This window comes from Aedes aegypti, chromosome 3, assembly GCF_002204515.2.
Source record: "Aedes aegypti strain LVP_AGWG chromosome 3, AaegL5.0 Primary Assembly, whole genome shotgun sequence".
NCBI classification, from domain to species: Eukaryota; Metazoa; Arthropoda; class Insecta; order Diptera; family Culicidae; genus Aedes; species Aedes aegypti.
The window spans coordinates 362,212,833-362,228,093 of NC_035109.1; the positions used below are offsets into that span (position 1 = coordinate 362,212,833).

Sequence of the window (15,261 nt, forward strand, 5' to 3'; positions counted from 1 at the left end):
GTGCTGAAAGAAGAACATCCTAAATGTAAGCAGTTATTCACTTCTCTGCTAGCGGTGATAGCCACCTGCAGATGTTTGTAGTTAGCTTTTGACAGTAACTTAAAAGGTTTTGGATCGGGTTTCTTTGATCCCTCGAATCGTACTATGTAATGTACCACAAGTCTTGGTTTCTTTGATTTAAGTATTTCCCAAGTCGTTTATTGCTATACGCAAGCAAGTTCAGTTCACATGTTGCAATCTTAAACTTGGAGAAGAATGACATCTCACCCAAGTTGAGGTACAAAAAAAAAATGATTTGAATAAGACGTAAGAGAATCTGGGGTAATCTGCACCCTTGAGGCAAAATAACCCCACGGTGCCTTTTATGATTATTTGTAAAAAAATTGGAAAATATTCGTCAGGGGCGGATAGGAGTGATCATGTGATGACATTTGATTTCACAAATCCAACTTCCAGAAAAATGTCTAAATTTTTCTAAAATATTTATGGAATCCCCGAAAAATCTCTTATGAAAATTAAGGCAAGTGTAATGCATATAATAGTTTTATCAGTACAACTACAAAGAACTTCCGATGATTTAAAGAAGGTAAAATTCCCAATTAAAATATAAGCTGAACTATTGTCAATAGTAATGAAACCAGTATAACTCGAAAGAATAGCCTATATGCAAAAGAAGGAAAAAATCTGATGAAATCAATAAAACACATCTTTGGTAATCCAGAGGCGAATTAACCGTCACCTCAGAGTCTTGGCGCGATGTTAGGAGTTCACAACTTCCTCCTGAATTAACGGGTCGATTTTATCATTCTCTTAGAGCTCTTATAGAGTAACAAAAAATTACGTCCCGTCACATCATAAAAAATCAACAAATTAATTAGTTTATTAGTTATTGGGCCACACTTATGAAACCTACACATCAGAAGAGTTGTAATTTGATTTTACGATGATCACAAGAGTGAAGTAGAGGCCAACTTCTTTATTTTAACGAATCGTGAGTTGGTAGTTCAGCAAAGTTGTAGCAAATGATCATAGTTGCTCAATATCGATCATAACAGCGTATGGCTGATTTACATAAACTATTAATATCAGTTGCGAGCTATGAATATCACTTTGATTTGGCAACCAACAGCAGTGATGCGACATCGCACGCTAGATTAAAATCACGTGACAATTCTCCTTCTCCCTGGTGCCTTCCTTAGCCGAGTGGTTAGAGTCCGCGGCTACAAAGCTAAGCCATGCTGAATCCCGAAACCCGGTCGGTTCAGGATCTTTTCGTAATGGAAATTTCCTTGACTTCCCTGGGCATAGAGTATCATCGTACCTGCCATGCGATTTACGAATGCAAAAATGGTAACTTTGGCAAAGAAGCCTTTCCCGAGATGAACTAGCCCAGGGCTAAAAAAAATCTCGTTAATAAAGATAGAAAAAAAGAAGCCTTTCAGCTGTCGTCGCTCTTGAGTGTTTTATTTTTTAGATTTTTTGGCCTACTATATTCTACAAAGTTTTAACACTTATCATTTCCTACAACTTTGCCATAGTTGTATTTCTTATGGTTTTCATGTTATTTTATTGTTTATAGTTTGTGTGCCTTTATCTACAGAGATAACATAAATTATTATAAAATAAATTCAGCTGTTACTAAAATAAAACAGTAATAAAATGCTAAAATCTTCAATTTAAGTATGTACAGAAAATATATTGAAATTATGCCAAATGTCCGTTATGCCAAATGACCGTTATGCCAAATGTCCTTTATGCCAAATGTCCTTTATGCCAAATGGCGTTATGCCAAATGGCTTTATGCCAAATGGCCCGCTCCCATTCTTCTCCAAGTTTAAGATTTCAACATGTGAACTGAACTTTGTACCGTTGCTTGCGTATAGCAATAAACGACTTGGGAAATACTTAAATCAAAGAAACCAAGACTTGTGGTACATTACATAGTACGATTCGAGGGATCAAAGAAACCCGATCCAAAACCTTTTAAGTTACTGTCAAAAGCTAACTACAAACATCTGCAGGTGGCTATCACCGCTAGCAGAGAAGTGAATAACTGCTTACATTTAGGAGGTTCTTCTTTGAGCACGAACTGTTTCATGAACTACTACTAAAAAGCTAATTATGTGTATATCTATGATGGTGTAACCTTCTTCATGAGTAAGCTGAATAAGTTCTTTGAAATTCATTATAAATCCATGCTAACAACAGTTCACTTTTGTTTTCAATTTCGGCCGAACGGCATTCGAACAAAAGGCGTTCGAGCAAATGACCCTTTCGGCCAAACGGCATTCGGCCAAATGACCCGGAACCTAAAATTCTGAACATATTATCAGAAGCAACTATGGCTCTAAAATCAATAAATCGAGACGAAAACCGCACGTCCGCCCAAATTAGCTTCCTGGACCAGTGTGCACTGGTTGATCGGGTTCGTTGAAAAATACGAAATGTTATTTAAAAGATAATTGTAGCAGCAATGTTGCTGCATTTTTTTCTTCTGTTTTTCAAAGTCATGACCTTGTTTTCAATTTTTAATTAGAAATTAAGAAATATTACGTCTGCGATATCACAACATAAAAATTTGTTTTCAATATGATCTCAAGCTTTGCTCGGGTTGGCAGAATGTTGGAAAACAAAGCAAAAATAAGGTTTGCATCGAATCCAGCGGGTATAAGACTCAAATGGGGTCAAGTGGAGTAAGATCTAAGAAATGAGGAACCGAGAATCTAAAGATAAACAGCTCCGAATCGAGTGAATTGGGGAAAAACTGTAACGCATATGCTGTCCTGAGCGATGTTGGATCAGCAGAAGTAAAGAAAAAGGAAAGTTTTTAATCGAACTCACATAAATATTCTGAATTCAGTTGCATGTCTAATTAACCAATGCTATTCCAACACTTCAAATTAATTTAAAACCATTTCGAAATGAATGAATGAATCGAAAACTTCTTCTTCTTCACTTGGCATTACGTCCAAACTGGGACAGAGCCCCCGAGACCATAAAAAAAATACTTTGGCGCTTCATGATAACGTTTGCTTAGATGAGTTTTTCTCGGTCTAATTGTATGGAACTCGACAGAATGTTAGACTTATGGATAGAGCACTTCCACAGTTATTAAGCATTCTGAGAGCATTCATTGTCAAAGTTGTCATATTCGCATTCATATATCGTGTGGCAGATACGTTGATATTTTATTTCCAGGAAAGTCAAGAAGATTTCAATTACGAAAAGATCCTGAACAACCAGAAATCGAACCCAGACGTCTTCATCATGGCTTGTTGCAGTTGTTGCCGCTGAATTTATCACGAGACTCTTGGAGGCCCACGTTTCACTATAACGCATTTAAACAAACCTTAACATTAAGCCGAACAAAACCTAATACTCACTTCCGCCTCCAGATGTTCCTCGGAATCTACAGCGTCTTCAAACTTCTCATCAGATTCATCCAGTGCAGTCCCTTCCACTTGTTGAGGAGTACTATCTATATCGTCTGCTTTGCTGGGCTCTTCAGTCTTTTGTTCCGCTTGGACTTCAACTTCCTTGACTTCCTTCTCTTCAGCCGTCTTAACAAGCTCTTCCTCATCTACTTTGTTGGCAGACGAGCTTACATTGTCACCTCCAGCTGTTTCAACCGGGTTCTCCTCTACTGCCTTTTCGGACGATTCTTCTGCCTTCTTATCGGATGCTGGCTTTTCCTCTGCCACCTCTTCGGGCGAGACTTCCTTCATAGGATCTTCCGTCGTGTTGGTTGTGTCCATCTTTATCTTTATCTCGATCAACTACGATCCGAATCGATTCCTAAAATGAGAAAGAAATCCTAGGTCAACATTCGCTGCCGTATAAAAAGTGCCATGTTGTCTAATGAAGACAAAAGCAAATCTTTTATTGCAAATAAAGCACTATTTCCATACATTCGAATCGCTAAGTTAAGACAATTATTACGCGATGCAAAGCAGAACAGCCCTTGCAACTGAGGCGAATATAATACTGATAAGATAAACAAAAAATTGAGTTCAATTTACAGAATCAAACCTTGCGTTAGCTTCCCCTCTCTTGCTCGTCGTCCAGCGCCCTTCTCCACAGCAATATTCGAAGAAGACCGTCGTGCACTTCTTGTCCCGTTGTCGCTTGACTTCTGTTCCTGCCCGTAAACCACCCGGCGTCCTTCAGAGGAAAAGCGCCCTCCACCCGCTCGCAGAAATTAAAACGATAACCCAAAACACACGATTTCCGAAACCGACCGCAAAATGTATCCCGATTCACGCGCACTACACAATCGAAACTCCGCGCGGATACAACGACGGAACGAATGCAAAAAAGACGCGACGTTTTCACTACAAAATTTAATTTTAAAGATTCTTTTTGAGTCTACGCGAGCCGAAACAAAAAAGTTCAACCCGCAGCGGTAGCCAACCAGAGGAGTCACTTTTTGACATTAAAAATTTCTGGCTCGCGCTCGCATGCAATCTAATTGTCGGGGGGTGCCTGAATGGGCTGGGTTACAAAATCTTTAACGTACAAAATTTGCAATCAATGAAAAAAATGCCTTAAGTGGGTTGATGAAAATGCTTTAAGAATGACTTAAATTATTGAAACATATTTTATTGATTAATAAAGACGAAAAACCATATCTAGAATGACATATTATTAGTTTTGAATTATAATTTTTTAATTACATGTTACGACAAAACGTTGAGGCGCCCCTAATGAGATGCACTCCCACCAACACAAAAAAAACGAGCGCTGTGTTTTGTTCTAAAACTTGTTCTAATCCGAAGCGGCATTTTGACAGCAGTTTCAGTTCAATGGTTTGATGCACTAACGAAAAAATACACTCAGGGCCTGAAATGATATCAATCAATTTGTTATCTGTAGATTGGTTAAGTTGGACTTAATGCAATGAAACAGAGATAAAATAAGCAAGATTCATAAAGTTACTAAAACAATATATAATGTTTAGTAAATTATTCAAGTAATTAAGTAAATTAACCTAGAGGACTAAGTGAAAATCTTTCAAAGTATGTGATCTAAAACTCAGGTATTGTTGCGAAATCAGAGATGTCGCCACAGAGTCGAAATTGTATACGCTCGATCACTATTCCAAATCGACGTAAATAAGTTTTACAAGAAAGAATATGTGAGCAAATTTTCGAAGAATAATTATGTCAGATATGATAATAAATCTTCGAGCTGTTTAGTAGAATACCTATAAGTAGATAAAAAAACCGAATTTAGTACTATACCATTTAATTCCACTAGAGTTTGTATCCTTTGACAGATACGCGTATTTCGACCTCAACTGTAAGGCCGTCTTCAGTGTCGTGAACTAGAGGTCGAAATACGCGTATCTGTCAAAGGATACAAACTCTAGTGGAATTAAATGGTATAGTACTAAATTCGGTTTTTTCATCTACTTATGTCAGATATATTGTAGAGCGAAATCTTCTTATACGACATCAATAATATTAACGTCAAATTCAGTCAATATGACATATTTTTACTGCAATCTCGTTTAATTTTGATTGAAAAACGGTATTGACAGATGCAGATTGACATATATCGGTTATTTAGATGAATAACTAAAATTCGATAATCTATTTTCCTAGGGTTACCATATATGCTTTCATCGGAAAGAGTACATTTTTTCAATTTTGTGAAAGAGTACTTAAGAGTACACCTAGCCTATCCTGGGAAATTGAAAATGTGCTTTTTACTAATGCGATTGGTTTAATTTTCTTGTACTGACTAGTTTTTGTTTTCTTATTCTTAAGGTGAAACAACCTAGAATCCAGAAACGTTGGTCTACTGTTCCTTAAGATTTGTACTTTTGAATACGTGACTAGAAAAACAAGTCGGCCATCTATGAATCCCGAGATATTTCATCTGAAGTCGTTTGTCGCATTAATCTTATTAGCATCTAAAAGTTAGATTAAAAAAAAACATGTTTACTAATTACGACTTTTTCTCGCCTACATTATGCAAACAATTATCAGATTCGACATCACAGCCACTTTTCCTACAGTTTCATCGCAGTTCTTTTTAGGGAGACAATAATTTCAACTTTGAGTTATAGATTTCTTGAAATTTCAACATGGTTTCATTCTCCAATTCTGTAATATGCTTGTTTCTTAACTGGACATTTGCTATAGAAAAAAAGAATAATTTATTCCATATTTTGTATATTAACGTACATTACAAAAAAATTCGACTTCTTGTTGTAAAATGAAGTTTGCTCATAAAATCTATTTTCAGTATTTAGCAAAACTGTGTTCAAACACAATAGTAAAGGAAAGCATACAAGGGAGACATTTTGAAATCTTGGATCAAAAAAGAAACTTAATGTCTTCAATTTAAGTTTTGCCAAGGACTTGCTATTTAACATAATAATTGATGAAAGTTAGGTAGATTTAATAATTTGTTTGTGTGTTTGTGATGCTGTTAAATATCAAATTGTTTTAAAATATCAAATGCTTATAACACCCTCGCAATGGGAAAAAATGCCGGTGTCTTTTGTCGCGGGGAAGGATGATACACAGACAAACAGACGTCACACTCTCATCGTTGTCCATCGACCACCTTTTTAACGGTCGATTCAAAAATATGGTAGGTGGCCGATCCGCCACCCGCAGCGCTCGTATCGTTTTTGTTCGTGTTTGACGTTTACACACTACCGCCATCTGTTGGCCCGTCGGCCAAACACACCGATTATAGCATTGGGCGTACATGTCTTCGTGACTATGATTTTGATTAAGATTTGTTCTAAGTGTTACGTCTGTTTGTCTGTGGATGATATTAGCAATATTCAATTGTCAAAGTCATGTGACATTAATGGCATTTCACAACTCTGGATGCCATATATTTTACATTGCATTCACACATCTTTGTTCAAGAACTGGGTTGGCAAAGCGACGTTTCCAATAAAAGTACTTGAACAAAAGTTTTTGCGAAATTATTCAAAATCACTTACAATTTTTAGCTGAAAATCATCAATTTTACCATCAGTTCATTTATGTAAATTTTAAGTTAGATAAATTAGCATCTACTTATAGCACTTATTCGATTCAACTAGTACTTGCCGAAAATCGGCAGAAGAAAGAAAAAAATATTAATCTGGTTTATTAAACAAATAATTTTATTAGTAATGCTTCTCGGTAGCATCTAAAAAAGAGTACACATGAGCATGTTTAGCAAAAAAGAATAGTACACAAATTTTCAAGGCTAAAAAGAGTACATGTACTCTAAAAAGAGTACGTCTGGTAACCCTAATTTTGCCCAGGCTATGAAAAATGTTTAGCATGCATACGAAAAAGAAGCATCAAAGTAGGTACACAAACAAACATTAAACAATTTTTTTTCTGTAGCAGAATGTACTGAAAAATGGGTTAACCAACGTGCGAAGTTCGATTTTTGACCAACTTCGCCGCTTCGCGAATCAATTCGCTATTAGTGCGCATTTCTCCGCCGTGTGCATTATACGCATTCTCTAGCATATTACGCTAGCCATAGAACAACGAGGGTTGAGCTCTTGCCGTTTCTTGTCTACAGATATTATTGCAGTATCTTAGTAGGCAGTAATTCTAGTTAATTAATGGAAATGTCATTTTTTCATTAATCTGTGGACAGGATCCCTTTGTAATCCAAATCTAATATTTTTATTATCTTAGCATGACTGATAATAGGGGGATTCACTTAATAGCGTAAATCGCTGCGTAAATTTACTATCCAAAATATTTCGTAGCATTGCGTAAACTGACAATGAAACATTTCGGGGCGTTGAAAATCCGTGGTCTATCAATCTAAGAATGCTTTGATATCTATGGAAATTGTTGATATGAGAATAATAAACAAGCACTTTGAATTTTTTTTCTCCGAATATTAACGTTGAGAGCTAATAAATATCAATCTTAAAATGTTAGATGCCGTACTGTTCATACGAAACCTCATAGAGTATGGAATTGAAATGATATGTGTAGTCGAGATTTTCAGTGAATATGAGCCTACAGGCGAAGTTGACGTGTGATGATCATTATTGGTTTGAGAATTCAAGTGGCATTGATCAGAAGTGTTGAAATTGAAAACTTGCTGGATCCTAGAACCTAGAACCATTTTAGTAATGATCAAAAATGCACCAAAATGACTGTAAAGACTCGAGACTTGTTTGTGGTATAATTTTAAGATAAGCCATGTTTGGCTCTCTTTCCACTACAAATTACACAATTTAGTCCAAGACCAGCTGCAAATGCTCCATCAGAAGTGGTCGAGTAAAACACTGTTGCATCATAACTTGGTTGGTATTCGTGAGATAGACAATTTACTATTTTTCTATTTTAAATTACTATAGTGTTTAGACAAATTCCTAATTTAAAATATGTGTAAAGTTACACGCGTGGAATTGCCAAACCAAATTTGAATGAATCCTAAAACAAGAAATTTTCAGCTCAAACAACAACAATTGTCGCTATGAGTGACTGACGTTTATAGCCGGTAACTAGATTATTAATCTATCATATGACATAAGAAGTGAATTTTTTCATTTGTAATAATTCATACGTCGAATTTTGCTTTACGCAAGTTTAAGTGAATACCCCTAATATTACTTATCAGGCATCATAATTCAAAATTCTGGTGTACTATGGACGGTTTCGTCTTCGTGGGTGGTAAATGACTGGACAATGCGTACCATGGGTACTTCGCGTACCTTCAGGTATAAAACAGACCACATTTGTGGTCCTTAGCCTCTTGTCCAGTAACTCCTATCCCTACCTCCCCGTGGTGCCGCCTAGGATACGAGTAACCTTAGGGAACATCGGGTAACCAACCCCGGTGGGACCTTTGGTCGTATGCTGACAGCGAAGGGGGGCTCCTCTCTTCTGAGGGTGTAGCTTATCAGAGCGTCTGTTCTCCATGGAGCGGCTCAGAACAGCATCTTTTCTCCATGTTAGGAGCGGCTGATCATCGTCCTAGTGCCAGCATGGGACTCTAAACTGTGCTGTGCACGATGGCCCTCCGGCGAGTCAGGGGGTTGGTGCAGGCCTTACAAGCCAGCCGTAAAAATCACCGGAACAATTGGCATAGACCCAGGCATCGAAAACGGACTAACGATTTGAAATTCGTATCATGGAACTATAAGTCTCTCAATTTCTTGGAAAGTACCCGCATTCTTCCCGAATTATTGAGGGTCCGCAAGTTCGACATCGTAGCGCTGCAAGAGGTTTGCCGGAAAAGGTCGACGGTACATACGTATAGGGATGGTTATAGCGGTTATACCATCTACCAGAGCTGTGGCAACAAACATGAGCTGGGCACAGCTTTTATCGTGATGGGCGAAATGCAGAGGTGCATGATTGGGTGGTGGCCAATCGACAACAGAATGTGCAAGTTGAGGATCGAAGGTCGTTTCTTCAATATCAGCATAATCAACGTGCACAGCCCTCATCTAGCAAGTAACGATCAAGATAAGGACGTTTTCTACGCGCAGCTGAAACGTGAATACGACAGCTGCCCAAGCCATGTTGTCAAAATCGTTATCGGTGATCTCAACGCTCAGGTTGGCCAGGAGGAGGAATTTAGACCGATTATAGGGAAGTTCAGCACTCCCAGCTTACAAACGAAAACGGCCTTAGGTGTCGGCCAGGGTAGACGCGTCACGCTTAGCGACGCGAATATTGCCTGGGAAGGTATAACAATTATTAATAATGAAATGTCAAACTCTAAAGGATTTTCGCGTGACGCGTCTACCCTGGCCTACACCTTAGACTGATTGATTTCACCGTCTCCAAGAACATGGCCATACGTAGTACCTACTACCAGCACAGTCTCCCGTATCGGTACACCTGGAGACCACCCCCAACAGACTGAATCGTAAATCAGTCACGTTTTGATTGATGGAAGACACTTCTCGGACATTATCGACGTTAGAACCTATCGCGGCGCAAACATCGATTCGGACCACTACCTTGTGGCGATTAAAGTGCGCCAAAGTCTTTCCGTTGTGAATAACATTCGGTACCTATTCTACAATCTAGAACGCCTCAAGCTACCCGAAGTCGCAACTGACTACGCGCAAAGCCTTGAAGCAGCGTTGCGGGAAGAGGGAGAGCTCACCGAAGCACCTCTTGAGGACTGCTGGAGTTGTGTCAAATCAGCAATTGACAACGCAGCGGAAAGTGCCATTGGGTGCGTGGAAGGAAATCGACGGAACGGTTGGTTCGACGAGGAGTGTCAGACGGTTTTGGATGAGAAGAATGCAGCGCGGGCGATTATGCTGCAGCAAGGCACCCGTCAAAACGTGTAACGATACAAACAGAAGCGAAGACAGCAAACCTATCTATTCCGGGATAAAAAGCGCCGCCTGGAAGAGTTGGAGTATGAAGAGATGGAGCAGCTCTATCGCTCTCAAGAAACGCGTAAGTTCTAAAAAAAAAACGAGCCGAAATGTGCCGGGATAAGAATGGAGGTATCTTAACGGACGAACGTGAGGTGATTGAGAGGTGGAAGCAGCACTACGATGAACACGTTAATTGCACCGAGGAGGAAGAGCAAGCCAGCAGAAGGAATGGCTTCATCAGTACGGCGGATGAGGGAGACGTGCCAACTCCCACAATAGGTGAAGTTAAGAATGCTATCAAACAGCACAAGAACAACAAAGCAGCTGGAAAGGATGGTATTGGAGCGGAACTTATTAAAATGGGCCCGGACAGGTTGGCCACTTGCCTACACCGATTGATAGCCAGGATCAGGGATACAGAACAGCAACTGAGGAGTGGAAGGAGGGAGTAATATACCCAATATACAAAAAAAGGTAACAAGTTAGAATGTGAGAACTATTGAGCGATCACAATTCTTAATGCAGCCTATAAAGTACTTTCCCAGATCATTTTCCGTCGTCTATCGCCACTGGCAAACAGATTTGTGGGAAGTTATCAAGCCGGTTTTGTGGACGGGCGATCGACGACAGACCAAATCTTTATGTTGCGGCAGATCCTCCAAAAGTGTCGCGAATATCAAGTCCCTACGCACCACCTATTCATCGATTTCGAAGCGGCTTATGATATCATCGACCGCGAAGAGCTATGGAAGATTATGGACGAGAATGGTTTTCCCGGGAAACTGACCAGACTGATCAAGGCAACGATAGATAGTGTACAGTGTTGTGTGAAGATATCGGGTGCATTATCGGACCCGTTTGAAACACGCAAAGGACTTTGACAAGGCGATGGTCTTTCCTGCCTTCTGTTCAATATTACGCTAGAAGGTGTTATGAAACGGGCGGCTTCAACATGCGGGGCACGTTCTTCAATAAATCCAGCCAGATCATCTGTTTTGCTGACGACGTGGACATTGTCGGAAGAACGTTCCAGGTGTTTTTGAACAGTATACCAGGTTGAAACGTGAAGCAGACCGGGTTGGATTGAAGGTAAATACGTCGAAGGCGAAATATCTGCTAGCTGGAGGAACCGAGCGCGATAGAGCTCGCATTGGCAGACGCGTGATGATCGACGGGGATGAGTTCGAGCCCTTGGTTCGATGCAGTGGAGGTGTCTGGAGGTAAACATATTGTAAGATATGTTGGAATAGAGGTAGTGTCGCACCTCAGGTAGAAGAATCGTCGGTTGAGAAGCATGCGTCGTCGTAGGTAAAAGTGTGGAAGATTCGTTGAGAGAGGTATGATATTTGTGTAGGATAATGAATTGTAAATGTATACCTGGTTTGAATAAAGAGAGTTGCAGCTGCTGATTGAGGTATCAGTCAGTAGCTGCCCAGTTGAAGGAAACATCTACTGTATTGTATTTCTTTATGATTTGCAATCGGATGTGGACGGGCTAGCCTCGCTAGGATCTGCGTCGTCTTAGCGGACTAGCCTTTCAACAAGATAGAGGTAACAGAAGAATTGTAATATGTACCCAGACAGTGAATAAAAGAGAGGTTCTGACGTGGTAGCAATATCAGTCAGTAGCCTGCGGTGTGGAGCAGAAGCCTGGTTGTTGGTAGTTTTATTTCAACAGTTTTCACGTTTCGGTTTCATAAGGCAAAGAAATTTGAATTTCAACCCGATCTATTGTGGTGAATAAGTGGTTCATATGTATTTCGGTAATCCATTAGTCTGAGTGTATGTCTCGATCTTTCCATATCTTGATGGTCCCTTCGATATCGAGATGTTAAATTAGTGAACGACGGCGTTTAGTGCCGGACTCAGACTGTTGAAAATGTAGAGCTTCTCAAAAAATTGGTAAATGTCAGCGAGATGAATAGTTTGGAATAAATTGACCCGTATAGGCTTGAGAGAAGGCAAAATTTCTCAAACCCTCACCGCTCAGCGAATTCTTAATGGATTCAAATGATTTTTTGTCAGTATACTGGCACACATATCTAGTTTCTAGAAGTGGCCAGAGGAACCCGGAAATATTCCTGTGGCCGGAGTTATTCCGGTGGGTCACTGGGTCAGGTCGGGTGAAAAGGTCACTGTGCGTAGGCAAATTTCAAGTCACAGATAATTTCCGGAATCGGCTATAATGTGGCCACTATATGCCGGAGTTTTAAGAAAATTGCATCAAACTTTTGAGAAACGATTGAATTGGATAACTATTAGTTTTGCATTTGGTTGATTCTACAAATGACCATTTTCGGGTCCCTGGACGGCTCAAACGTACAATAAAGTGGCTAATTTATATCTGAACATCTGTGCCAAGCTTATGGGAATGCATTTTAGTGCACATTCATATTTGATTTTTACTTTTCGAGAATTGAAACAGTTCAATATCCAACAAATCTATAGCCGGTTCTTCCGGGCATTACGTCCGAATTGCCACATCCGGTATATTTTAAACGATGCAAAACTCTTCAGTTATAATGTTGAATATCAGAACTTAACGATTTATGCAAATTAAAATTATTGTCATTGTAAATAAATAAAGGAAACTTGGCATGTCCTAAACAATAGCCCTTTTTTACCCGACTTGACCCAGTGACCCACCGGAATAACTCCGGCCACAAGAATATCTCCGAGTTCGCTGGCCACTTCTAGAAACTAGATATGTTGGCCAGTAAACTGACAAAAAATCATTTGAGTCCGTTAAGAATTCGCTGAGCGGTAAGGGTTTTAGTATTTTTGCTTTCACTCAGGCTTATACGCGTTAAGAAAGCTCTACTATAAGATTTAGCTGCTGGATACACGCAAAAAAATTGTGCGGTAAAAACTACCATTTTAGGGGGTTAACTTAAGCGCTCGCACCGGCAATTTTCAGCAGATCAGAAACGCGCTTGATTTTACCATGTCTGTAGTTGAAATCAGATTGTTGTAAATTATTTCTGTCAAATGTACCAGTAATGCGGTGTGGTGTACCGTAAACATAGTAAATTGGTCTGAATTTCCATGGTAGTTTTAAGAATAGGCGTAGTCAGCTAAAATAGTTATTTTTACCACAGAATTTTTTTCCGTGTAAGTTTACTTTGAAAGAAAGTACAGTCAACTCTCCATAACTCGATATTGAAGGAACTATCGAGATAGGGAGGTATCGAGTTACAGAACATGAAATCAGTGCAACTGCGATCCAAGGGACCATCGAGTTAGCCACGAAAATTAACTTTTACTATGGTTCTCTAACTCGATATCGAGATACGGTAGTTGACTGTAACTACATTCCGCAAGCGCCTTAATAATTTTGATTTGAAAAGGGTTTAAAAAAATCAAACTCGTACTAGTTTTTTTTTGCGGTTTTTGCCAAATTTACGTCATCCTTTCAGTTTTTCATCGTTCAAGGATTGCTGAGATCTAAAATCTTTTTTTGTATAGTGCAAACAAGAAAATTTCTTGACATTTAATGTCATATGGGGGTTATTCAAAATTTTATGGCAGTACAGCGCAAAAAGCTGGATTGAGAATCCAGTTTCGACGTGTGCGAAGTTGGTCAAAAATCAAACTTCGCACGTTGGATAACCCAGTTTTCAAAGCGAAGCAGTACAATAGTACTGTGCATTGCGCGATTATTTATCGTGACGGCGATCTTGAAAGCTTCTTAAAATGCTTGAAGATCTGCGCAGCTACTTCAAATCGTTTTGGAGTCTTCTTCGCGATTATTTCTGATTGCCCAAGGCATGATCGCACAGAAGACACCAAAATGATTTGAAGTAACTTTCGGTTCGAGAATAGAATATCGTGAACACATTTTCCTGTAAATTTTGTTGATTTTGAACGAAAAAACTGCTATTGATAATTCCAAAATCAATGACGGATCCTGCCCCCTTAAGATCGTCTGCGCGTGAAATTTTCAGCGCCACGCATAATAGTTTATGTATGGTACACAAATTATGTCACGCAAAATTTCGATTTTTAACTTCGCCTTAAGGGGGCAGGATCCGTCATTGATTTCTAAATTGTCGAAAGCAGTTCTTTCGTTTGAAATAAAGAAAAAATACACTGAAATGTGTTTATTGTATTGTATTCTCCAACCAAAACACATTGAACACATTTTCATCGAATCATTTTTAGTTTTGTACAGAAAAACTGCTTTCGAAGTTTTGATAATGACGATGATTACGATGACGGACGTTGAAAATTCCCTTGATTTATTCTTTTTAAATATAACTCATAGAAATGGATTTCGGATACGTTTTCGTTAAAAAAAACACAGTTGTATTTAGATTTTTATTTGAAAGAACTATATTTGTTTACCTTTTATATTTATATATTTTGTTTACGGCTTACTGTTTCATTTGATGATATAGTTTCAGTTTTGTGTTCCACCAAAACATAGCTGTTTTTCATTTACATTGTTTTATTCCTCTTTAGCGTCATCAATGTTACTTTTTTTGTTGTTGCTTGTTGTTCTTGTTGAGGGTAGATAGAACTGTATCATGTGTTATATCTTTGATCGTATTTTGTCATTTTTGAGGTTGAGAACAATTTCTGCGCTATTGGAGGATTGCGTTTTCGTGTTTTAGTTTCATACGATTGATTACGTTTTTAGCGAGTGTATACAAATTGGGGGAGCACGTTATGGTTTTACAGCTTCATAGTGTTATCTTAAACCACGAGGGATGTTGTTCGGCGAAGGAAGTATTCCTCCAAAATGTTGTCATTTCAAATCGTGATGGATTTGTTTATAAAAACTCATCCCATTCATTTCGCTTGAAGACAATACGTGATTTATAGGCATTCTAAAACGTTCGTCTGTTTTACTCACCCCTGTTACTATACACACATATCAACTTGGCGCAATAGACGAAAACAGTTAATCTTTCTTCGTGTTAAAAATAGGTTTCAAT

General features: G+C 38.8%; 1 protein-coding gene across 5 annotated transcripts in view; it reads right to left on the minus strand.

Moving 5' to 3' along the window:
- LOC5566900 (probable serine/threonine-protein kinase kinX) overlaps positions 1-4,431 on the minus strand; it is a 177,483-nt gene extending 173,052 nt beyond the window's left edge. For 3 of the 5 annotated variants that reach the window (XM_021852977.1, XM_021852976.1, XM_021852973.1), the window contains exons 1-2: positions 4,030-4,431; positions 3,384-3,795 (exon numbers count right to left, since the gene is read on the minus strand). In XM_021852977.1, the coding sequence (XP_021708669.1) occupies positions 3,384-3,755 (372 nt within the window). In that variant the 5' untranslated portion in view covers positions 3,756-3,795; positions 4,030-4,431. Of the gene's footprint in view, positions 1-3,383; positions 3,796-3,908; positions 3,977-4,019 lie in introns of those variants that run through there. The other 2 variants (XM_021852974.1, XM_021852975.1) reach the window with 2 other exon arrangements.
- Between the last annotated feature and the right edge of the window lie 10,830 nt (positions 4,432-15,261).